The 24,500-nt window shown below is 44.1% G+C and overlaps 1 protein-coding gene across 1 annotated transcript in view; it reads right to left on the minus strand.

Annotated features, from left to right (window-relative positions):
• ABCD2 (ATP binding cassette subfamily D member 2) overlaps positions 1 to 23,293 on the minus strand; it is a 37,879-nt gene extending 14,586 nt beyond the window's left edge. The window contains exons 1-6 of the mRNA XM_070947368.1: positions 22,319 to 23,293; positions 16,876 to 17,056; positions 13,627 to 13,748; positions 10,345 to 10,513; positions 6,490 to 6,584; positions 4,282 to 4,427 (exon numbers count right to left, since the gene is read on the minus strand). Coding sequence (XP_070803469.1) covers positions 4,282 to 4,427; positions 6,490 to 6,584; positions 10,345 to 10,513; positions 13,627 to 13,748; positions 16,876 to 17,056; positions 22,319 to 23,293 — 1,688 coding nt within the window. The remainder of the gene's footprint in view (positions 1 to 4,281; positions 4,428 to 6,489; positions 6,585 to 10,344; positions 10,514 to 13,626; positions 13,749 to 16,875; positions 17,057 to 22,318) is intronic.
• Between the last annotated feature and the right edge of the window lie 1,207 nt (positions 23,294 to 24,500).

Raw genomic sequence — 24,500 nt, forward strand, 5'->3', positions numbered from 1 at the left:
ATATTTATATAAATATTTATATATAAATATTTATATTATATTCATATAAATATCATATAACTATTTATATTTATTTATATAAATCCCTTCAAACCTTCACTTAGTCCATATATATTTTTAATTCTCAAACCCATAAATCGTATTTTACGCACACAAAGCCACTACTAGTGGTTCTTTATTTTTAAGTGATATGCTATTTTCTCCGCTGAAATTAGCTCAAGAGTATTCCAGGCCAAGCTATATTTTCCACCATTCTTTTAAGGTATAAATAATTGAAATGGGCTTCAAATAACGGTCAGTGAGCCTCTCTGTCCAGCACCCATCAGGGTCTCTTAAATATTTCAAAGAGCTCCGTTACTACAACTAAGTTTAATTAGCTTACACCCATTAGCAGGGCTTATCCAGTGCAGAGCTTAGTGGTTTTTTTTTTTTTGTTTTTTTTGCTTTTTTGCTTTTTTGCATAAGCAGGAGGTTATAATTAGAAGTCATCCTGCTGACACGGGAAGAAAAAAAAATGACCAACAATTGTTCCGAAAAGTGCAGAAATATTCACTCTGGGGAGGCTCTGTGGCCAGTTCCAGGTGGTGTTGGTGGGAGGGGTGGGGTGGAGAAGTCTAGCCTAGGCCCTGTGGTGTTGTAGGGTACCTCCATCACCTCACCAATATCACGTGGAACTGGCCAGAGTCTCCAAGGTCTCTTCCAACTCTGTTATTCTGCTATTCTTTGGATGGATGGATGGATGGATGGATGGATGGATGGATGGATGGATGGATGGATAGATGGAGGGATGGATGGAGGGATGGATGGATGGGTGGGTGGGTGAATGGATGGATGGATGGATGGGTGGGTGGGTGGGTGGGTGGATGGATGGGTGGGTGGGTGGATGGATGGATGGGTGGGTGGATGGGTGGATGGATAGGTGGGTGGTGGAGGATGGACGGTGGGTGGTGGATGGATGGATGGATGGATGGATGGATGAATAGGTGGATGGATGGATTGGGGTGGTGGATGGATGGATGGATGGATGGATGGTGGGTGGTGGATGGATGGATGGATGGATGGTGGATGGATGGATGGATGGAGGGATGGTGGGTGGTGGATGGATGGATGGATGGTGGATGGATGGATGGATGGATGGATGGATGGATGGATGGTGGATGGATGGGTGGATGGATGGATGGAGGGATGGGTGGATGGATGGTGGGTGGGTGGTGGTGGATGGATGGATGGATAGATTGAGGTGGTGGATGGATGGATTGGGGTAGTGAGTGGATGGATGGATGGATGGATGGACGGATGGATGGACGGTGGTGGAGGGATGGAGGGATGGGTGGATGGATGGTGGGTGGGTGGATAGGTGGTGGAGGGATGGAGGGATGGGTGGATGGATGGATGGATGGGTGGGTAGGTGGGTGGATGGATGGATGGATGGGTGAGTGGATGGATGGATGGGTGGATGGATGAATAGGTGGATGGATGGATTGGGGTGGTGGATGGATGGATGGATGCATGGATGGATGGATGGATGGGTGGATGGATGGATGGATGGATGGATGGATGGGTGGATGGATAGGTGGTGGTGGAGGATGGACGGTGGGTGGTGGATGGATGGATGGGTGGGTAGGTGGGTGGATGGATGGATGGATGGGTGAGTGGATGGATGGATGGGTGGATGGATGAATAGGTGGATGGATGGATTGGGGTGGTGGATGGATGGATGGATGGATGGATGGATGGATGGATGGTGGTGGATGGATGGATGGATGGATGGATGGATGGTGGGTGGTGGATGGATGGATGGATGGTGGATGGATGGATGGATGGATGGATGGTGGATAGATGGATGGATGGATGGTGGATGGATGGATGGGTGGTGGATGGATGGATGGATAGGTGAGTGGATGGGTGGTGGAGGGATGGAGAGATGGGTGGATGAATGGTGGGTGGGTGGTGGTGGATGGATGGATGGATAGATTGAGGTGGTGGATGGATGGATTGGGGTAGTGAGTGGATGGATGGATGGATGGATGGATGGATGGATGGATGGACGGTGGGTGGTGGATGGATGGATGGACGGATGGATGGTGGATGGATGGATGGATGGTGGGTGGTGGATGGATGGATGGATGGATGGAAGGAAGCATCCATAGAGCCTCTCTAGGAGTCTGGGAAGGGCAAAAACAGTCTTCCCCACCCCCCCAGGGGCCCTCCGGAAGCCAAAAACGGCCCGTTTGCCAACGTTCAGTGGGGAAGGCCATTTTCGCCCTCCCCAGACTCCTAGAGAGGCTCGAGACAGCAAAAAACGGGCCTTCCAGCCCCACCGGAATTTGGCAAATGGGCCGTTTCTGGCCTCCGGGGAGGGGGAGGTCGTTTTTGCCCTCCCGAGACTCCTAGAGAGGCTCTGGAGACTGGGGACAGCAAAAAACGGGCCTTCCCCACCCCCTCCAAGGCCCTCCAGAGGCAGGAAACAGCCTGTTTCCCTACTTCTGGTGGGCCCAGAAGCCCTGAAAATTAGCTGGCTGGCGCGCGCATGCGCTCCAGAGCTGAACTCGCGTGCCTACTGATATGGCTAAGCGTGCCACCTGTGGCACGCGTGCCATAGGTTCGCCATCACTGCCTTATACCGATCCACACAAATGGCTGTCCAATCTCTACTTAAATACCTCCAGTAGTCAGTCAGAAATTACTGATAGTCAGAATAACAGAGTGATGGAGTATCCACTACTTCTTCTTTTTTTTTAATTATTTTTTTATTAATTACATTTCTTAGTGCTTAATACACATCATTTTTCCTGGGTATTTAATTTGCTTAACAATACATATTACGTTCTTCATCTCCACCACTCCTTTTTTCCAACCGCTGATCAAATAGATTCCATGTTTGGTAGCAGTTTGTATCTTCTTTCTCTTTCATTTTTAATGGCAGAGTACCCACCACTTCTGAAGCCATTCCACTGATTAATTGTTCCCACAACCAGGAATTTCCCCTTAATTCTTGGCTGAATCTCTCTTTAATGATATTCCACCCATTGCTTCTTGTCCTGCCCTCCAGTGGTTTGGAGAATAGGTCAACCCTCTCTTCTCTTTCCCTTAGAGTAGTGGCCAAAATTGTGGAAACCTTTTGAGAAAAATATATTTTTGAGGTTTGATGGCTAATAACACCACTTTTTTTTTTTTTTTTGATGTTTCAAGATAATCCTATTCCACTGCTGGAATGGCCTGGGAATAGCCCAGACCTTCACCCAATGGAAAATCTAGGGAGCTGACTAAAGAAACTTGGCAGTCAGAAGCGACCCAGCAATAAAACCCAGTTAATAGAAGCCATCATTCAATCTTGGTTTCACATGATAACAGCTGCAGAACTCAAAGACTTGGTTCCCTCCATGGGAAGACGTTGTAAGGCCGTAATTCATGCTAAAGGTTACCCAACTAAGCATTAACTGACATGGGGATCATTTTTGTATGTCTTGCTTTTTCTATGGGGATCATTTTTGTATATCTCATTTTTTCTACCTGTTTCACTTTTATTCTTTATACGGTAACTGCTATTCTAATAGCAAATCCTTCATAAAAGTTTTTGCATCACATTCTTGATTAAATTATCTTTCCACTTATATATAATTTTATCATACTTCTCCCCCCCAAAAAGGTGGTGTTATTAGCTAGTTTTAGAAAACACACTTTCCCCAAACAGTTTTGATTAAATTATCTTTCAATTGATATATAATTTTATGGTACTTCTCCCCAAAAAAAGGTGGTGTTATTAGCTAGTTTTAGAAAATACACTTTCCCCAAACGGTTTTGATTAAATTATCTTTCAATTGATATATAATTTTATGGTACTTCTCCCCAAAAAAAGGTGGTGTTATTAGCTAGTTTTAGAAAATACACTTTCCCCAAACGGTTTTGATTAAATTATCTTTCAATTGATATATCATTTTATGGTACTTCTCTCCAAAAAAAGGTGGTGTTATTAGCTAGTTTTAGAAAATACACTTTCCCCAAATGGTTTTGATTAAATTATCTTTCAATTGATATATAATTTTATGGTACTTCTCCCCCAAAAAAGGTGGTGTTATTAGCTAGTTTTAGAAAACATACTTTTCCCAAACAGTTTCCACAATTTTGGCCACTACTGTAAATACTGGATGTTTGTGCTATCAGATCACTCTTTCTCCTTGCTAGCCTAGACATACCGAGTTCCCTCAATTGTTCATCGTATGGTTTAGTCCGTAGACTCCTTAGTGTGAACTGGATTTGTAAGAAACAAAAATTCCAAACCTTTGTGGTATGTAGAACATGTGCTGAGGAGGTGGTTTGTACAGAACCCCTTCATAGACGGGCCACAAACCACTCAAAATCCTAAACAGGGAGCTCTTCCCACAACCATTGGGGCCAGCAATGAGGAGATGCATACCTTCCTCAACCTGTAAAGTGGAGTAAGAGACACAATCACTTTGGAGAGAGCAGATATTTTCACCTGGCTTCTGATAGCAACAGCAACAGCACTTAAGACTTATATCCCGCTTCACAGTGCTTTTACAGCCCCTCTCTAAGCGGTTTACAGAGTCAGCCTCTTGCCCCCCCCCCAACAATCTGGGTCCTCATTTGACCGACCTCGGAAGGAGGGAAGGCTGAGTCCACCTTGAGCGGGACAGAATCGAACTCCTGGCGGTAGGCAGAATCAGCCTGCAGTGCATCATTCTAACCACTGTGCCACTCGGAAGAGGAATGAGAAAGGGAATAAGAGAGGAAGGAAGGATGAGCCGGTCAGGATCGAACTCCAGACTATGGGCAGAGTTAGCCTGCAATACAGCATTCTCACCACTGTGCCACCAGGAAGGATAATGAGAAAGGAATAAGAGAGGGAGGGAGGGAGGAGGGAGGGAGGGAGGGAGGGAGGGAGGGAGGGAGGAAGGAAGGAAGGAAGGAAGGAAGGAAGGAAGGAAGGAAGGAAGGAAGGAAGGGCAATAGCAATAGCACTTAGATTTATATACCGCTCCATCGTGCTTTTCAGCCCTCTGTGAGCAGTTTACAGTCAGCCTATTGCCCACAACAATCTCAGTCCTCATTTTACCAACCTTGGAAGGATGGAAGGCTGAGTCAACCTTGAGCCAGTCAGGATTGAACTCCTGACTGTAGGAATGCAGAGTTAGCCAGCAATACTACATTCTAACCACTGTGCCCCCCGGACTCCTTTTTATCATGATGATTGACACCATCCATTACGTTCTCCCCACACCCCCGAACATGCCGATTCAATGACTAAGAATTCACCCTAAAATTTGGTTAGTTGTATGTCCCTGTTCCCAGTCTGGATCCTTAGTTTGCGTAAGAAATTCAAGCACAACAGAAGCATAATGAAGCCACGAATTCTTTCCAATCATAACTTTCACAAAACTTGTCAACAGTTACCGTATTTTTCGGAGTATAAGACGCTCCGGACTATAAGACACACCTATCTTTTTTGGGGAGGAAAAGAAGAAAATCTGCCTTTGTCTCTACCTCCCAGCAATTTTGCCTCATTGCAGCAAACAGCAAAGAGCCTGCTTTACTTTCATTTTCGTTTTCAGCATAGCTTGATTAGCACAAAAAAAAAATCTGTCCCCAGCAATTTACCTCCTTGCAACAAGCAGCAGAGGCTCCCGCAAAACAGCTGAGAGTTGGGAGGCTGATCCAATCAACTTGTGCTAATTAGGCTGTGCTGAAGCTGAAACGAGCTGTTTCTTCTCGCTGCTTGCTGCAAGGAGGTAACTGCTGGGAGGCAGAGGCCAAAGGGTGGGGGCCAGTGGGTGGATGGGGCTACATTCGGTGTATAAGACGCACCTAAATTTTCACCCCCTTTTAGGGGGGAAAAAGGTGCATTTTATACTCCGGAAAATACGGTAATCGTCTGCAATGCATCCCTAATGGTACCCAATTCTACTTCGACATCAGTTATGGATATCAGCTTATACATAAATATCAACCTCTAAGCTATTCTTGCCTGTCGAAACATAAATTAAGATGCAGGACTGTGCATTACAGTCTGAATCTTGTTATTGCTTCCTATTTTACTTGCAAACAAATCCATTTATTTAAAAAAAAAAAAAAAAACAGGCGCGTGTCCCGGGGTGGGGTGTCACGTGATCCCCTTTTGTGGCACTCTGACAAGTCAAGGGGGAACCCGGATTCGCCTAACAACCATGTTACTAATTTAACAAAGGCAACGATTCACTTAACGAGAAAAGTGGCAAGAAAAGCCGTAAAACGGGGCAAAACTCAACTTAACAAATGTTTCATTTAGCAACCTAAACTTTCGGGGGTCGTAACTCGAGGACTACCTGTACACATTTCTGCCTCTGCCGTCCAGCTGCTATGCCTACCTTGCTTGATCTCCCCATTTTCCATATGCTTGTCCAAGTATTTAACATATGGTACATGAACTCTGTGCTCGTTTTGTGCTAACTGTGATGACAACAATCAGAAGATTCCTGCATAGCATCTTACTTTGAAGTTTAGCTTGGAAACCACCACATCTCCATTGGGGGTAATTATAGGGACATTTTCACAGATAATCCCATGATCAATATCTATTACTTTTCCTATAAGTAAAAAAAAAAAAAAGACAAAAAGCACAAGGTGTGTTAATTAGAGCAAGCAGACACACAAACACACAGAGAAAATTATTGGTTTCTGAAAGGCTGTTTTGCAAACAGACCTTTGTTGCCCGGTGAGTTTTTTTTTGTTTTTTTTTTAATTTGATTTATATGCCGCCCTTCTCCGGAGACTCAGGGCGGCTTACAATGCGCTCAGCAATAGCCTTCATCCTTTTGTATATTTATACAAAGTCAGCTTATTGCCCCCACAAACTGGGTCCTCAATTTACCTACCTTAGAAAGGATGGAAGGCTGAGTCAACCTTGAGCCTTGGCGAGATTCGAACCTGCAGTAATTGCAGGCAGCTGGTCTTAATAACAGGGTGCCTTAGACCACTGTACTACCAAGGCTCTTTCACATGAAAATGCTTTCCTAAATTCTAGATGGGATTAGGAAAGAGATTGGACTTTGTTTCTTAGTCTTCTATTATGTTAAGAATTTGCACCGGGCTGGCTTGATCCCACAGTTTTTGGTTAAATTTAATTGATTTTAATTGGGTTGTTTTAAATTGTGGCCAAAAAATATTTAATTATTTTTAAACTGTTTTTAAATTTTGTATGTTCTGCTTTATTCTGGCTGTTCACCGCCCTGAGTCCTGCTGGAGAAGGGCGGTATACAAATTAAAACAAACAAACAAACAAACAAACAAATAAATAAATCATAGACCGAGAATTTTTCTTTTTCTTTTAAAGACCCTGTAATCCCTTGCATCGGGGTGGAGTCGGGGTGACTGAATGGAGCTGAGCGTTTACTGGCTGGATGCCCTTCCTGACACCTATGCCGTGTTCACAGCAGACAATATAACACGTTGCGCCCAGAGAGAGAAATATCTGTCGCTACCTAGGATAGAACTCACAGCCCTTGGATTGTGAGGCGAGAGCGTCACTTCTAGGCCGCCAGGCTGCTCAATCTTAGATGACGCATAATCACTACAAATCTGTTAAATTTGTGTTATGTTTTACTCAACGCTTAAAGAATTGATTCTTGATAAGGCTACACAATACTCCCTATTCAATTTGAAGCATATGCTTCAGAATATAAGCAAATATATTCTGAAGCAATAGATAACCAGTCCAAAATGGCCAATTCTAGAACGTCTTCAAGCAGCCAAATCTTTTCCTAGCATCATGTAGGACTTCAAAAGCCAGTGGTATAAACCTGGGAAAAAGACACAGCTTCTTTAAAACATCAGAGACTAGGCTGCGTTCATGCTCCTACATACTAATCTATAGGTAAAATTTCCCCTCGCACATATGTGCTAGGAGCGGTGCTCATCTCTGTTTCAAAGCCGAAGAGCCAGCGCTGTCCGAAGACGTCTCCGTGGTCATGTGGCCGGCATGACTCAACGCCAAAGGCGCACGGAACGCTGTTCCCTTCCCACCAAAGGTGGTCCCTATTTTTCTACTTGCATTTTTTACGTGCTTTCGAACTGCTAGGTTGGCAGAAGCTGGGACAAGTCACGGGAGCTCACCCCGTTACGCGGCACTAGGGATTCGAATTGCTGAACTGCTGATCTTTCGGTCGACAAGCTCAGCGTCTTAGCCGCTGAGCTCCCATGTCCCTTACTAATCTATATCTGTATCTATGTCTACAGTATGTTTGTCTGTCTGTCTGTCTGTCTGTCTGTCTATCATCTATCTATCTATCTATCTATCTATCTATCTATCTATCTATCTATCTATCTATGTAGGTCTTTGGTTATTCGGGTTTTCTCCCGCGTAAAATTGGAGGTGTCTTGGCAACGTTTCGACGAAGTCTCATTCGTCATCTTCAGGCTGGTGTTTTCGGCTTCGTGCTTCTAGGAGCAATGTGTGTGATCGCAGCTGTTTCTTCCTTTTAACTGCCAGTGGGGGTGTGAACTGATTGGGTGGGAGCTTGGCTGTCTATCTATCTATCTATCTATCTATCTATCTATCTATCTATCTATCTATCTATCTATATCTCTATGTCTGCCTGCCTGCCTATCTATCTATCTATCTATCTATCTATCTATCTATCTATCTATCTATCTATCTATCTATCTCATGATTTCCAAAGCCCAACTACTCACCCTAGGGCAAGATTTCCAATTTTGGCAACTTTAAGACCTGTGGACTTCAACTCTCAGAACTCCCCAGCCAGCCGTGCATAACTCACAACCCATGCACACGGGGTATCACACATTAACTGCCTTGCTTAGGAACAGAAATATTGAGTTGTGGGTAGGATACAACAATGAATGTACAAAAGGAGGCTAAATTTGCATCACAACAGCACAGCGATTTTATTTTTATTTATTTTTTTATATTTGTCATTTCCATTCTTCCTCCTCTTCTCTCTTCCTGCCCTGCAAATACCTCGGCATGAAGCATATTGATGATCCTGCAAATTGCTGTTTGACATCGATCGTTATGCTTTTAAGTGGCTATCGTGCATTCAAATGGATGGTAGCTGTAGCTCAACATATCCAGTAGGTAAGGGAAAGTCTGCATGGATGTTTATTTGAATCATCCGAACAGCCTGCTTCCTTTTGACTTTTCACTTAAAAGTATATCTTGACTTCATCTTCATACTCTCAAAGCCCAGGGATTGTATTAGAGGCAGGTAGCTAGCATTGAAGCACAGACCTCACTGCCAGGAAATTTCTCCCTAGTTCTAAGTTGCTTCTCTCCTTGATTAGTTTCCATCCATGGCTTCTTGTCCTATCCTCAGGTGCTTTAGAGAATAGGTTGACCCCCTCTTCTTTGTGGCAGCCCCTCAAATATTGGAAGACTACGATCATGTCACCCCTTGTCCTTTTCATTAAACCAGACATACTCTATTCCTGCAACCATTCTTCATATGTTTTAGCCATTCATTTGTTCATTCATTTATTTTAATGGTGTTGGATGAAAAGACCTTTACTCTACCTTGTTCAATGTTGCCCAAAATTAGCCTAACAGTTGCTCTCTCTAATTTCAGACACTGAAATTAGCCCAGTATCAAAGCCCCATTCAATTGCTATTTACTCATTATGCCTCATTATAATGTAAAAAACATGCTCAATGAATATGCAATTAGGCATTAACAAGATCATGCTAAGAATATTACATTTCATGTAATATGAAAAGAAGGACTAGGGGAGACATGATAGCAGTGTTCCAATATCTCAGGGGTTGCTACAAAGAAGAGGGAGTCAAACTATTCTCCAAAGCACCTGAGGGCAGGACAAGAAGCAATGGGTGGAAACTAATCAAGGAGAGAAGCAACCTAGAACTAAGGAGAAATTTCCTGACATTAAGACCTGGGCTATTCCCAGGCCATTCCAGCAGTGGAATAGGATTCTCTTGAAACTCCCCCCAAAAAAGTGGTGTTATTAGCCATGAAACCTCAAAAATACACTTTTCCCAAAAGGTTTCCACAATTTTGGCCACTACTGTACCTTTCTGGCTCGGATCCTATTTAAAGCAAAGTCACATTAGACTAAAGAACTTTGCCTGTTAATTTTGCCAGTTTTACTGGCTAGTAGTGGTGGCATTAATTAATCCTTTCCTGTTGGATCCACTGCCAGTGACATAGAATTTATCAATTATCCCTTAATAAATCATAAAAGCAGCACAAAGCTAGTAAAAAAAAAAAACCACACATATTTAAGATGATATAAAGCTGTTCCACCATATCGGTGTTGTACTGTACCCAGGTGTCAAATATTAAAAAGAAATCAAGAAAGCAGAAATGCATTGATTACCTTTGATTTCTAAGGGGCCATTAATGCATTGTTTGGCTTTATTCCTTTTCTTGTTGCTGCTTTCCCGTTCTGGAGTAAGGTCTGACATTTTGTAAATGCCTCTCTTTACTTCATCGAAGACTGAAAACATGTTGTAAACACGGGCAGTGTAGCCGGCTAATTCTGCCACCTGCAAAACAACACAACGATCACAATTCAAAGCCATAACGATAAGTGGGACGGATTTGAGCGCCGAAAAGAAGGCTGTGCTCATGATCGCAAAGGCTTATGTTGAATTTACATTTTGTAATCTGGTTTTTGAGGAAGAACGAGATCGCTGAATCCCGTCCTGATACATCATCAGATATTTTTCTGTTCACAAAAGAAGGTCGCGAAATCCCAAGTTTCAAACTAAAGCAACCTACGGAACAATATTTCCATTAGTTAGATGGCTGAATCGGTAGGCCTTTTTTAAAAAAAAATCTGACAGGTTCTGGAGAAGAATATCCATTTGAAATTATTCACACACTTTCTTTGGCCGCAGACATGTAGCAGTTAAACTCTGGCTTTACAAAGAAATGTGGAGCTTAATTGGCTGTAGGGAAAAGCAAGAAAGGAACAGGAAACGTAGGAGAACGTTTTGGATCTAATTATATCCTAAGAATTCCCTTTCTATCAGGATTGATTGCTTGTCTCAAGAGGGTAATAAATTCTGCTTGCAGACAAATAATCTTCAGCCTTTCTCTCCAATCGTAGGATTCCTTGAAACGGCAGCAGCGGATTTCTGAGCCGGAGGATCTGATGAAATTACTCCACTGAAGTGTTGTATCTTATGATTTAAGATGAATGTATTTTTATGATGACTATGATCATGATTTATCACTTATAGCTTTGATGTACAATGAGAGTTTATGAACCGAAGATAAATTCCTTGTGTGTCCAAATATACTTGACCAATAAAGAATTCTATTCTATTCTATTCTATTCTATTCTATTCTATTCTATTCTATTCTAGTCTAGTCTAGTCTAGTCTAGTCTAGTCTAGTCTAGTCTATTCTATTCTTTCCATTCTATGCTATGCTATGCTATGCTATACCATTTTTTCTATTCTATTCTATTCTATTCTATTCTATTCTATTCTATTCTATTCTATTCTATTCTATTCTATTCTATTCCATTCCATTCCATTCCACTCCACTCCACTCCACTCCACTCCACTCCGTATTTGCTGCTCTGTTCCATTCCGTTCCATATATTCTATTCTATTCCATTCCATTCTTTCATTCAAAATCCTGCCTGTTGTTCAGAAGCTCAAGGTGGCATGCATATAGCTCCTGTAGACAGTGATTGGCCAAAGGTTATCTAGTGAGCTTCCATGGAATGGAATGGAATGGAATGGAATGGAATGGAATGGAATGGAATGGAATGGAATGGAATGGAATGAAATGGAATGGGGGGGAGGGAGGGAGGGAGGGGGAGAGAGAGAGAGAGAGACCCAATTGTAAAAATGTAAATGTTCCTACAGGAAATTAAGAAAATATTGTTTGTTTAATTGAGTGGTCATTATATTTATCCTAATTGATCACTGGACGCACCACAATTCCAAAAACGTTTGAGAAAGTTTTGCCGTGCCTGTTCTCATTTTGCAAATACTGCACAAAAATGCACCCGGAAAACCTGGAGATTGGCCATCTGAACAATTGGACTGGCTTATCTCCACTTAATCCCGATGCTGTGGCACCCGGCTTCAATTGAATGAAGAGCACCATAAGTGATCAGTGAACCTTGCTATCTAGCTTGAGTGCACAGGCCTGGCTTTCTGCAGAAAACAGCACCATTTCTTCGGAAGGGATCAGGCTCCCATAAATCATCTCAAATGAAGACTGACCGTTTTCCCTTTGGCAAACTGACCTTAGAAAGAGGAAGCGAGGTCAGCCAATGTCTGGTGATCAGCTTTGAAAGTTTAAGGAGCCATTTTTTTTTTTTAAAAAAAATCCTTTTTCAATTCTTCTTACAACCTGCAACTTTTTCTGCAGACTTTCAAATCCTTTGAAATCCAGGCAGTCCTCAACTTAGAACCCCAACGGAGCCCCAAATTTCCGTTGCTAAGTGAAATGTTGGTTGTGAATTATGTCCAGTGGTTGGATTCAAATAATTTAACAACTGGTTCTCTGCCCTAATGACTGGGTGGGCGTGGCCATGATGGGCATGGCCAGGGGTGTGTGACAGGCAGCACTCAGCCTCCTGTATCCCCCTGGGAGCAAAAATGGGCTGTGGGAGGGGGGCGCCGCTCCCCCCTGCACCCCATTTTGGGCCTAGTAGGCCTCCCTGCATTTACCTGGGAGCCAAAATGGGTCACGTGGGGATTCCTGGAAGGGTCGGGGCCAGCCAGAAATTTAACTACCAATTCACCCGAACCGGCCCGAACCGGCTGAATCCATCACTGGTTATGTCCCGTTTTAAAATCTTTCCTGCCATGGTTGTTAAGTGAACGCCGCAGTTGTTCAGTTAGTAACACAGTTGTTAAGTGAGCCTACATTCCTCATTGACTTTCTTTGTCGGGTCGCAAAAGCTGATCAGATGACCCTGGGGACACTGCAACCGTCAGTGCCAAGCCTCACAAGAAAAGCTAGATTCAGTTAATAACCGTGTTACTGGCTTAACAACTGCAGGGTTTCGCTTAACGGCTGTGGCAAGAAAGGTCATAAAATGGGACTCAACAATTGTCTTGCTTAGCAACAGAAATGTTGTGCTCAATTGTGGTCTTAAGTTGAGGACTGCCTGTTCTTGGGACTCCCTGATTTCTGTTAGCTTCACATTATTTATCCTTGCTTTATAGCTATATAGGAGCTACTAGTATCCAAACTAGTCACAACAGAGGATCCTAAAAAGACTTTTATTTCCCCCCGAATTTAACTCTAGAATGCATCCAAGCATTGACAGCATAATTTAGGAGTGGTGTGGTGGCCTAGAGGTGGAGCTCTTGCCTCACAATCAGGAGGCTGTGAGTTCAATCCTAGGTAGAGGCAGATATTTCTCTCTCTGGGCACACTGAGAATATATCTGCTGAACAAAACTCCGCAATGGCGACAGGAAAGGCATCCGGTCAGTAAATGAACTCCACCTTGCAAGGGATTATGGGGTTGTTAAAAGAAGAAGATTGACAACATAATTTAAACTTTGTTCAGTTTTCATTTTCATATAAATTTAAAACAGTTGCCCAGCATACAAACTTTATATTTAGGAGTGTCTTATGATGTTTACAATATATTTCTGCTAATCCAGACTAAGATAATGGAGTACCTCTTTGTAGGAAGACATAATCCGTTCAATGGCATCTGCTCCAGAAACTAATAAATTTCGTGAGGTAGTGAAGGTTTCCGTTCGCTCGCTGACCATGGCTTGTTTCTGGCCATTGTCCAAATCTATCGAAGAGAGAAACAGTCAATGGAAGCAATTGGATCCTGCAACATTATCCTGGGACACGTATATTCGCCTTCCTTCGGAAGCAATATTTTCCGTGTTTTCTTGGAAATATTCTAATACAATAGAAGAAAAAAACATGGCTGGGAGTAGACTCTGGCTCTTCAGGATTTCTTTTATAATGATAAGACATTTCTAGTATTTTGAGGACAGAAAAATATTGACATGAATAAGAGGATGAGCCTAGAATTAAGATTCAAACAGGTTAATTAAGCTTACATTTTATGTGGAGATCTGCACCTACAGTTAAGGTTAGATTCCTACGAAGTCTGGTTGAAAAATGACTATTATAGTTCGATTCAAGGTGAGAAGTGGTGCACTGGCCTAGAGGTGGCGCTCTTGCCTCACAATCAGGAGGCTGTGAGTTTAATCCTAAATCAGTGATGGCTACCCTTTTTGCCATCATGTGCCAAAAGCGGGAGCATGGTGGGGTCGCGTGTGTCCACACCCATAATTCTATGCGCCCTGCCCGCCGCATGTTCCCCTCTGTGCTCCCCCTGCTTTTGGCATGTGATGGCACAGTGGGCCTGGTAGGCCGTTTTTTCGGGGGGGGACCCCAGGCTCCAGAGGCTTTAGGTCCCACCGGAAGTTGGCAAACAGGCCGTTTCCTGCCTCCAGAGGGCCTCCGGGGGGTGGAGGTGGGAAAGGCCGTTTTCGCCCTCCCCAGGCTCCTAGAAAGGCTCTGGAGCCTGGGGAGAGTGAAAAACGGGCCTTCCCCACCTCCCTGAGGCCCTCCGGAGGCAGAAGTGTCCCTACTTCTGATGGGCCCAGAAGGCCCGAAAATCAGCTGACCTCACGTGCCCACCGATATGGCTCCGCGTGCCACCTGTGGCATGTATGCCATAGGTTCGCCATCACGATCCTAGGTAGAGGCAGATAGTTCTCTCTCTGGGCACAATGAGAATATATCTGCTGAACAAAACTCCGCATTGGTGACAGGAAGGGCATGCGGCCATTAAAATGCTCCGCTAGCTCCGTTCAGTTGCCCAGATTCTACTCTACAAGGGATTATGGCATCGTTAAAAAATGATGATAATGATGATGGTTCAATTCAAGGTGGATTTTCATGTTTAGGGGGCTTCTGACAGTGAGGTGGGCTCTCCATTTTTTTTATTCTGGGGAAAATTCATGGCACAATCCTTCAGAAGAATTTTCTGGACCTAGGGTTGGGTTTTGGCTTCCTTGATGCTGACAGCAGGGGAATGTTTGGGTCATTTCTCCATGAAGTCCAGGTGAAAATGGACCCTTTACGCACGGCAGGAGAGAAAGTTGAACATCTTTCATACGCGCTGTCTCCGACAAATTCTTGGCATCACCTGGCAGGACAAAGTTCCAAATAGCGCAGCCTTGGAACGTGCTGGAATCTCTAGCATGTATACCCTATTGAAACAGCGACGTCTACGCTGGCTGGGGCATGTTGTGAGAATGGCCGATGGCCGGATTCCGAAAGATCTCCTGGATGGAGAATTAATGCAGGGAAAGCACCTCAGAGGGAGACCACAGCTGCGATATAAGGATATCTGCAAGAGGGACCTGGGAATGGACATTAGCAACTGGGAAACCTCGACCTCCGATCGTTCAGCTTGGAGGCTAAAGACGCAGTATGGCCTTCTCCGATTTGAGGAGACACTTGTTCGGCAGGCTGAGGCAAAGAGGCAGTCCCGAAACCAGCGAAATCTGAGGGCTGGGCAGGGGACCGAATGTATCTGCCCTCAGTGTGGAAGGGATTGCCACTCTCGAATCGGCCATTTTAGTCACACCAGATGCTCTTTTAGGACCTCTTTCCAGAGCACGATACCATAGTCTCTTGAGACTGAAGGATGCCAATGCCAGGTGAAAATAAAAAGTCATGAAATGCATGCTTCAGGGAACATCTGGATGTACTAACTGGTTGCATCTGGGTTTGTGGGCATTCAGGGAAGATCTTGATGTTGGCCTGGTGTTAAAGGCAGTTTATATAGCAATAGCCCTTAGACTGATATACCGCTTCACAGTGCTTTACAGCCCTCTCTAAGCGATATACAGAGTCAGCCTTTTGCCCGCACCAATCTGGGTCCTCATTTTACTGACCTCGGAAGGGCGGAAGGCTGAGTCAACCTCGAGCTGGTCAGAATCGAACTGCAGGCGGTGTTTGCCTGCAATACTGTACTTCATTTTAACCAGTGTTTCACCATGATTATTATCATGGTTATTATCTATGAATTGAATGAATGTCCCGTGTCTTATTTTCACAATGGATTATACCACCTGTCCAGTTTAGTGAAAAACAGCTATGCACAATCAGATGTAATTGAATGGGATACACAATACATATCATCCTAATCCAAAAAAAGGAAAAGTTGGGATTTTTTTTTAAAAGAAAGAAATAGTAGGTTAAAAATAGCAAGGCACTTCTAATGTCAGTGTGATTTGCCATATTTTTAGTTCTCAGATTTTTTTTTACTTCCTGGTCTTGTTCACAATCAACAGGGAAGTCAGGCGAGGGACATGAATTAATCTTACAATAAACAATAATGATCCTTCACTCTTACCAAGATATCAGGTAATAATAATCATCACTAGTTTAAAACTCAACTCATTTACACAGCAGTAGTATTAAATTTATGGGCATAGTAACTACAGGTAGTCCTCGACTTACAACAGCACTGGAAAAAAAGTGACTTATGATCATTTTTTTACACTTGCAACCGTCCCCGTTGGTCATGTGATCAAAATTTGGACGCTTGGCAACTGGTTCACACTTATGACCGTTGTTGTGTCCCAAGATTACGTGATCCCTTTTTTGCGACCTTCGGACGAGCAAAGTCAACGGGGGAGCCGGATTCACTGAGGGGCCCAGTTACTGACTTATCAGCTGCAGCGCTTCACTTAGCAACTGAGGCAAAGAAAGTTCGTAACACGGGGAGAAACTCATTTGGCACGTGTGTCTCACTCAACAACGGAAATTTTGGGCTCCGTTGTGGTCGTAAGTCGAGGATTACCTGTTAATGGCCTAGAAAGAGAAGAGATCTCTTTCTTTTATGCTTTTTCTTCCCAGTTTCACAAAAATTCAAATCCGAGCGTTTTTACCACCGTCCGCAAATGCTGTTGCCGTGATGATGGGAACCGCTACCATAATCAACCCGCTGCTACTCCAGACGTATTTCATCAGGAACTGCTCAAGCATGATGTACCATAAGCGCTTGGACAAAATGATGTTCATTTGCTCTTCCAGAGCTTTGTAACTTTTCTGAAGTTGGGACATTTCCACCTGCAAATTTAAACAAAAATAAATCATCCAAATTCTACAAGAACGTCATCTGTCAGGACACCCCGTAAAAAAATTGATCGGACGTGCCCTTGCAGGTAGTCCTCGACTTACAACAGTTCATTTAGGGACCGCTCAAAGTTACAACAGCACCGAAAAAAGGGACCCAGGACCGTTTCTCACACTTACGACCGCTGCGGCATGCGATCCAAAGTCAGACGCTTGGCAATCGACTCGTATTTATGATGGCTGCAAGGGGTCACATGATCCCCCTTTTTGCGGCCTTCTCCCAAGCAAAGTCGACGGGGGAGGCCCGATTCACTTAACAACCGTGTGACTAACTCAACAACGGCAGTGATTCGTTTAGCAGCTGGGGCAAGGAAGGTCGTAAAACGAAGAGAAAAATTCACTTAGCAAAGGTTTCACTTAGCAGCAGAAATTTGGAGCTCAAATGTGGTTGTGAGTCGAGGATTACCTGTACGTGTTTTTTTATGTGTTTATAAAGTAATGGCCAAAATTGTGGAAACCTTTTTGGGAAAAGTATATTTTTGAAGTTTGATGGCTAATAACACCAACTTTTTTTTTTTTTTGGAGTTTCAAGATAATCCTATTCCACTGCTGGAATGGCCTGGGAATAGCCCAGACCTTCACCCAATTGAAAATCTATGGAGCCGACTAAAGAAACTTGTTAGTCAGAAGCGACCCAGCAATAAAACCCAGTTAATAGAAGCCATCATTCAATCTTGGTTTCACATGATAACAGCTGCAGAACTCAAAGACTTGGTTCACTCCATGGGAAGATGTTGTAAGGCCGTCATTCATGCTAAAGGTTACCCAACTAAGTATTAACTGACATGGGGATCATTTTTGTATATCTCGTTTTTTCTACCTGTTTCACTTTTCTTCTTTATAGTGTAACTGCTATTCTAATAGCAAATCCTTCATCAAAGTTATTGCATTGCATTCTTGATTCAATTATCTTTCCATCGATATATGTTATGGTATTACACCCCAAAAAAGTGGTGTTGTTTGCTAGTTTTAGAAAATACGCTTTTCCCAAAAGTTTTCCACAATTTTGGCCACTACTGTATTTGTGCGATGATATTTCATCCTTTGGTGTGGAATAGTGACTCTTCCTTCTAAGACTGCAAGGCAGAGGCTTTTTATGGTCGATTTCCAAACAGCTGAATCAACTAAAAAGTGTGGATCTTAACTTAAAAGACATCCCTTCTTGGAAGGAGCTTCATACAAGAAGCGCATCACTCACAAAGCCAGCTCTAAAATCCAGCACTGCGATTTGTATGCGCCAATAGATTTTTTTTTGCATTTGAATCCAAGACACCTTGATATCTGATGTCTATGGAGATTCTCGGTCATCCAAATCATGGTTTCTTTCTTTCTTTCTTTCTTTCTTTCTTTCTTTCTTTCTTTCTTTCTTTCTTTCTTTCTTAGTTCGATTTATATGCCGCCCTTCTCCGGAGACTCAGGGCGGCTTACAATGCATTAAGCAATAGCCTTCATACTTTTGTATATACCTGCTTAGTAGGGCTTTGCCCCCCCCCCCCAAGCAGTGTTCTTTTTTATACAAAGTCATCTTATTGCCCCCACAAACCGGGTCCTCATTTTACCTACCTCGAAAGGATGGAAGGCTGCGTCAACCTTGAGCCTGGTGAGATTTGAACTGGCAGTAATTGCAGGCAGCTGGCAACTAAGTGCTACTTTAGCAGCACTTAGTCCACTGCGCCACCAGCTCTATGAGATGAAGAAACTTCTTGGATGAGAAGCAGAGGTGGGTTTCAGCAGGTTCTGACCAGTTCTGGAGAACCGGTAGCAGAAATTTTGAGTAGTTCAGAGAACCGGTAAATACCACCTCTGACTGGCCCCGTCCCCATCTATTCTCTGCCTCCCGAGTCCCAGCTGATTGGGAGGAAATGGGGATTTTGCAGTAACCTTCCCCTGCCACGCCCACCAAGCCACACCCACCAAGCCACACCCACAGAACCGGTAGTAAAAAAGTTTGAATCCCACCACTGATGAGAAACTAAACTTCAAAGAAAAAGTAGAAAGTCCAGTTGCCTCTTGAAAAAAAAAAGCACCTTTAGGATAACTTGATATCTGATCCAGACATTCTAGGTATCAGTACATATTATGATAGTCAAGAAGCAGTTGCAGATTGAGATAAAGATTCCAGAGAAGAAGGTGGGAGGCAAACTATAAAAAGCATAGCAACTAAAGTATTGAAGCGGGCAAGAGACGATGGATAGATGAGCTCTTTTTTTGTTGTTGTTCTGATTTGCGTTTCCTTTTCTCTCTCGTCTTTTTTTTTTCCTTTCCTTTTTTTTTTTTAGGTAGGTGACATGATTAGAAGTTAGGTAGGATAGAAAGAAAATGTAAAAAGTGATATGACCAAAAGTTAGAAATAAGAGAAGTGGGAAGGTTAGTGTAGACACTTTTATATAATAAAATAAAGCAACAATAAGAGAAAACATGGAATAATTGAACAATGACAAACTGCAGCTTACTATAATTGTGTTTCGTTATTAGAAATATATAAGTTGACTGAATGTAATAACTATGATTAACTTTACTAGTTTTATTTGTATTAGAATGTATGACATTCAGGTGCCATACTCTTCACGCATTGATTTGATTTGTTTGAAAAAAAAATAAAAAAAAACATTTTAAAAAATACATATTATAATCCTAAGGGATTTGAAATCCATTACTTTTAATGAGCATTTTATAAGAATAATAGCAAATAAACACATTATTTTTAGGGGTGGAAGGAATACTTTCAAAATGTAGGATAAGGTATTTTACTTTTGTTAAATTTGCTTCGTCTATCTTTTATTTCATCATCATATTATATAATCACAAAAATTATATATGCTACCTAATAATACAATGGAGATCTTAATGCTAAGTATTTCGTTTCAGAATGTAAGTATTGTCACATAGCTACTGTTTTGATATGCTATGCAGTGGCTGTTTTAATGTTACAATCATTGGATAAACTTAAATAATGCTATGCTTGCATTAGTGATGTCCAGTATTGATAGAATTTTTACTGCTTTCCTCTTATTTTCAATACTTTAAACTTTCTAAATAATAGAATTTCCCTGTTTAAAAATCACATGACATAAAATATTATTGCATTAAAAAAAAAATTCTCACTGCAGTCAGCTCAGTGAATTGTTTATCCTGAAATGAAAAGGTACAGGATTACAACAGACTGGTTGGGAGAGTATTTAAAGGGCCTCTGTTATCAACTAAATGTCTACATTAGAAGATTAATGTGCAAATTACAGAGATGGGTAGAGGAAGAATAATTAGTAGGGAACCCACAGGAAGATAACAGATTACAGTACATTCTTCACTCAAAGTCCACACAGCTGCTTTATAGCCACAGCTTGAAGAGCCTTGGTGGCGCAGCAGACTAAAGTGCTGTTAAGTAACACCAGCTGCCTGCAATTACTGCAAGTTCAAATCTCACCAGGCTCAAGGTCGACTCAGCCTTCCATCCTTTCAAGGTAGGTAAAATGAGGACCCAGATTGTGGGGGCAATAAGCTGACTTTGTATAAAAAAGAACACCGCTTGGGGAGGGGCCCCCCGAAAGCCCTACTAAGCAGGTATATACAAAAGTATGAAGGCTATTGCTTAACGCATTGTAAGCCGCCCCAAGTCTCCGGAGAAGAGCGGCATATAAATCGAACAAACAAACAAACAAACAAACAAACAAATAAATAAATAAATAAATAAATAAATAAATAAATAAATAAATAAATAAATGCAATGAAAAGGAGCAAAATGGGTGGTGGGAAGGAAGAGAAGAGAAACAAAGAATTGGGGAAGGGCTTGGAAAAACGAGGTGCACGAGCCAAATTTTCCAGATTCCCCATTTGGCATTTGCAAGCAAAATCACTTGCAACCAAACTCCCTCCATGGCACAGGCATAGAATTGCAATCCCTTGCAAGGGAAGGGGCTGAATTCGAATCCCTGTTAATATCCTTTCCTCCCTTTGGGGTCCTTATGGAGAGGCTGACCTCCCACCGCCCCAGAGAAAATCCAGGGTCCCTTAAAGTCCCCCCACACCTTTTTTAAAAAAAATATATAAGCCACCCTGAGTCTCCGGAGAAAGGCGGCATATAAATTGAACCAATAAATAAATAAATAAATAAATAAATAAACTGCTGAGAGAACAGATATCCTGCTGGTAAATTTAATTTCTGTAAAGAAAATACTTTACAGTATTTTGGGGGGTGGGGAAGGGTTTACCTAACAAATTCTAACCTACGATTGCCTTCTCCTGCCCTCTTCCAAAGAGCTCTGCTAGGAATTTTAAAAAAAACCCACACAATTAATATTGCTAACCAAGCAGAGAGAAAAGAGCCAATTTGACAATCTCTAGATCAGCGTTTCTCAAACTTGGCAACTTTTAAGTTGTGCGCCCTTCAACACGCTGGACTGCGGAATTCTGGGAGTGGAAGTCCATACATCTTGAAAGTCCCAAAGGTACTTTTTCAAGAGGCAACTGGACTTTCTGGTTTTTCTTTGAAATGTTGCCAGAAAGTCCTCTTGAAAAAGCACCTTTGGGTCAGCCATGACTGAGAATCTCCATAGCCATAAATCTTGAAAGTAACCAAGTTTTGCCAAGTTTATAGCATTGCTTTAGGTCTTGGATACCACATTAATTCACAATTGGTTTTTTTTGCCCTGAGCAGATGTTACAGATCATCATCTTCGTTTAATGACCCCCATAATCCCTTGCAGGTTGGAGTCAGGGCAACTGAATGGAGCGGAGTGTTTTACTGGCCAGATGCCCTTCCTGTCGCCAAAGCAGAGTTTTGTTCTGCAGATATATTCTCATCGTGCCCAAGGAGAGAAATATCTGCCTCTACCTAGGATCGAACTCACAACCTCCTGATGGTGAGGCGAGAGCTCCACCTCCACCTCTAGGCCACTGCACCACTCCAGCAGATGTTCCAGATGTTCCTGGGAAAAAACCTACCAAGAACTACAGCAGCAGCAACAAAACCACCTTAAGTCAGTGGTGGGTTGCCCCCGGTTCAGACCGGTTCGTAAGAACCAGTAGTAAAAAACTGGCGGGAAGCCCCGCCCACCACCGCAGATGTCGTCATCGGCGATCTGCACATGTGGAGAAGCATGCGAACCCGTTGCGAACCGATAGTAAAGGTAAGTACAACCCACATCCTGCCTTAGGTCCCTCTCTTTCTCTCCGTCCATCCCTCTTCCGTCCTCTTACCTTGTGCCCTCTATAGAAGGCGATCTCTTCCCCGTTGGCAATGATCCGCGAGTGGAGGTAGCGCAGGTAGCCCTTCCGGTGGGCCTCCTCCGCCACCAGCTTTCCAAATTTGGGGGAGCAGGCTCTCAGCACTTTGGCCGTGGTGTAGACCACCAAGCCGGCCAGCAGCGTGGGTCCCACGGGACTGGCCCCCCTAGCTTGGGCCGTCCGGATGAGGGTGTAGGAGGTGAGCCCCACATCCAGGATGGGCTTGGTCAAGTTGGAGTAGAGGTGAGCCACCGACTGGGAGAACATCATGATGTCCTCGGTCAGCGACTGGTCGGGGTTGGCCAACCTGCCATCCATGTTGGTCACCTTGTAGTAAGTCTGGTGGTCGAAGTAGGTCAGGTAAGCGTGATCCACCAGGCGGGTGCGGCAAGCCAAAGCCAGCTTGCATTCCAGGTAACGGATGGCGCTGTTGACGAAGGTGGCCGGGATGGCGACCAGCAGCCACTTGAGCAACTTGCAAGCGAAGCTGCGCGGACGCTTCTCCACGATGCTCTTCACGATCTGCCCATCCAGCCTCGCCACATAGATGGAGAGGAAGGTCCGGGAGACCAGAGCCACCGAGTGAAGGCAAAGCCAGCCGCTTTCCAGGCTGACCAGCCTCGGGAAGAAGATCTTGCGCAGAGCCAAGAGCTGCCGGAGGAATTGCGCATTGGCTGCCGGCGAGGCTTTGCTGCTTACAGCCGAGCCGGGCCCTTGCAACGATCCGGATGCTTCTTTCTCCTCCACCTCCATTCGCTCGGCAGCATCTTCCGATGCCCGGACGGTCCGTTGTCCCTTCCCCGCCCGCCGCACCAGCCGCTTGCAAAGCAACGGCCAGAGGATTTTCAGCCCGTAAGCCGCTGCAAGCAAAACGGCAGCTCTCTTGGCGGCGCTCGCTCGGTTCCAGCGCCCAGCTCGCCCGGGGACGCTTGGCAACGCCGGGCTCATCGTCCCCCCCGGTTCCGGAGAGACCCGCAGAGGCGGGCAGGGAGGCAGATCCCTCCGGCTTGCAAAGAAGATCCCGCTCCGGTGCGATCGCCTCCAAACTCCACCTCCGCCGTTCATTGGCCGCGCCTGCAAGCCGGCAAGGTCGCTCCAGTTACCCCGCGAGCAGCAGATGTTGCGGGCCTCTGGCCGTGGGAAAAGCAGAGCCTGGGATGCTGGGAGCGGCGGGGACGCAGGTGCGGAGCTGCTTCTTCTGCTTCCCCTTTCCAGACTGGGGGTCCTCCCCACCCCCCACCCGGGGGGATTGGGCCGTGCAAAGGGGTTGGGGGGGCGGGGAGAGAAGGGTCAGAACGTGGGAATGCGCACACCCGCTTGCCTGCCCGGTTGCTTGGCAGCTGGGTTTTCTCAGCCTGGGCAACCTGAAGTGGGGTGGACTTCAAGTCCCAGAATTCCTCAGTTCAGCATGCTTGTTAGGGAATTCTGGGAGTTGAAGTTCAACCATCTGAAAAGCATGTTGGCTGAGGAATTCTGGGAGTTGAAGTCCAGGCATCTTAAAATTGCACTGGCTGGGGAATTCTGGGAGCTGAAGTCCATCCATCTGGAAAGCATGTTTGTTGGGGAATTCTGGGAGTTGAAGTTCAACCATCTGAAAAGTACGCTGGCTGAGGAATTCTGGGAGTTGGGAGTCCATCCATCTGGAAAGCATGCTTGTTGGGGAATTCTGGGAATTGAAGTCCAGACATCTTAACATTACACTGGCTGGGGAATTCTGGGAATTGAAGTTCAACCATATGGAATTACACTGGCTGGGGAATTCTGGAAGCTGAAGTCCATCCATCTAAAAGCATGTTTGTTGGGGGATTCTGGGAGTTGAAGTCCAACCACCTGAAAAGCATGTTTGTTGGGGGATTCTGGGAATTGAAGTCCAGGCATCTTAAAATTACACTGGCTGGGGAATTCTGGGAATTGAAGTCCATCCATCTGGAATTACACTGGCTGGAGAATTCTGGGAGCTGAAGTCCATCCATCTAAAAGCATGTTTGTTGGGGAATTCTGGGAGTTGAAGTCCAACCACCTGAAAAGCATACTTGTTGGGGGATTCTGGGAATTGAAGTCCAGACATCTTAAATTACACTGGCTGGGGAATTCTGGGAATTGAAGTTCAACCATCTTAAAATTACACTGGCTGGAGAATTCTGGGAGTTGAAGT

This window comes from Pituophis catenifer, unplaced genomic scaffold (assembly GCF_029215685.1).
Source record: "Pituophis catenifer annectens isolate HBS135680 unplaced genomic scaffold, rPitCat1.0.hap2 SCAF_7, whole genome shotgun sequence".
Classification (NCBI taxonomy): Eukaryota; Metazoa; Chordata; class Lepidosauria; order Squamata; family Colubridae; genus Pituophis; species Pituophis catenifer.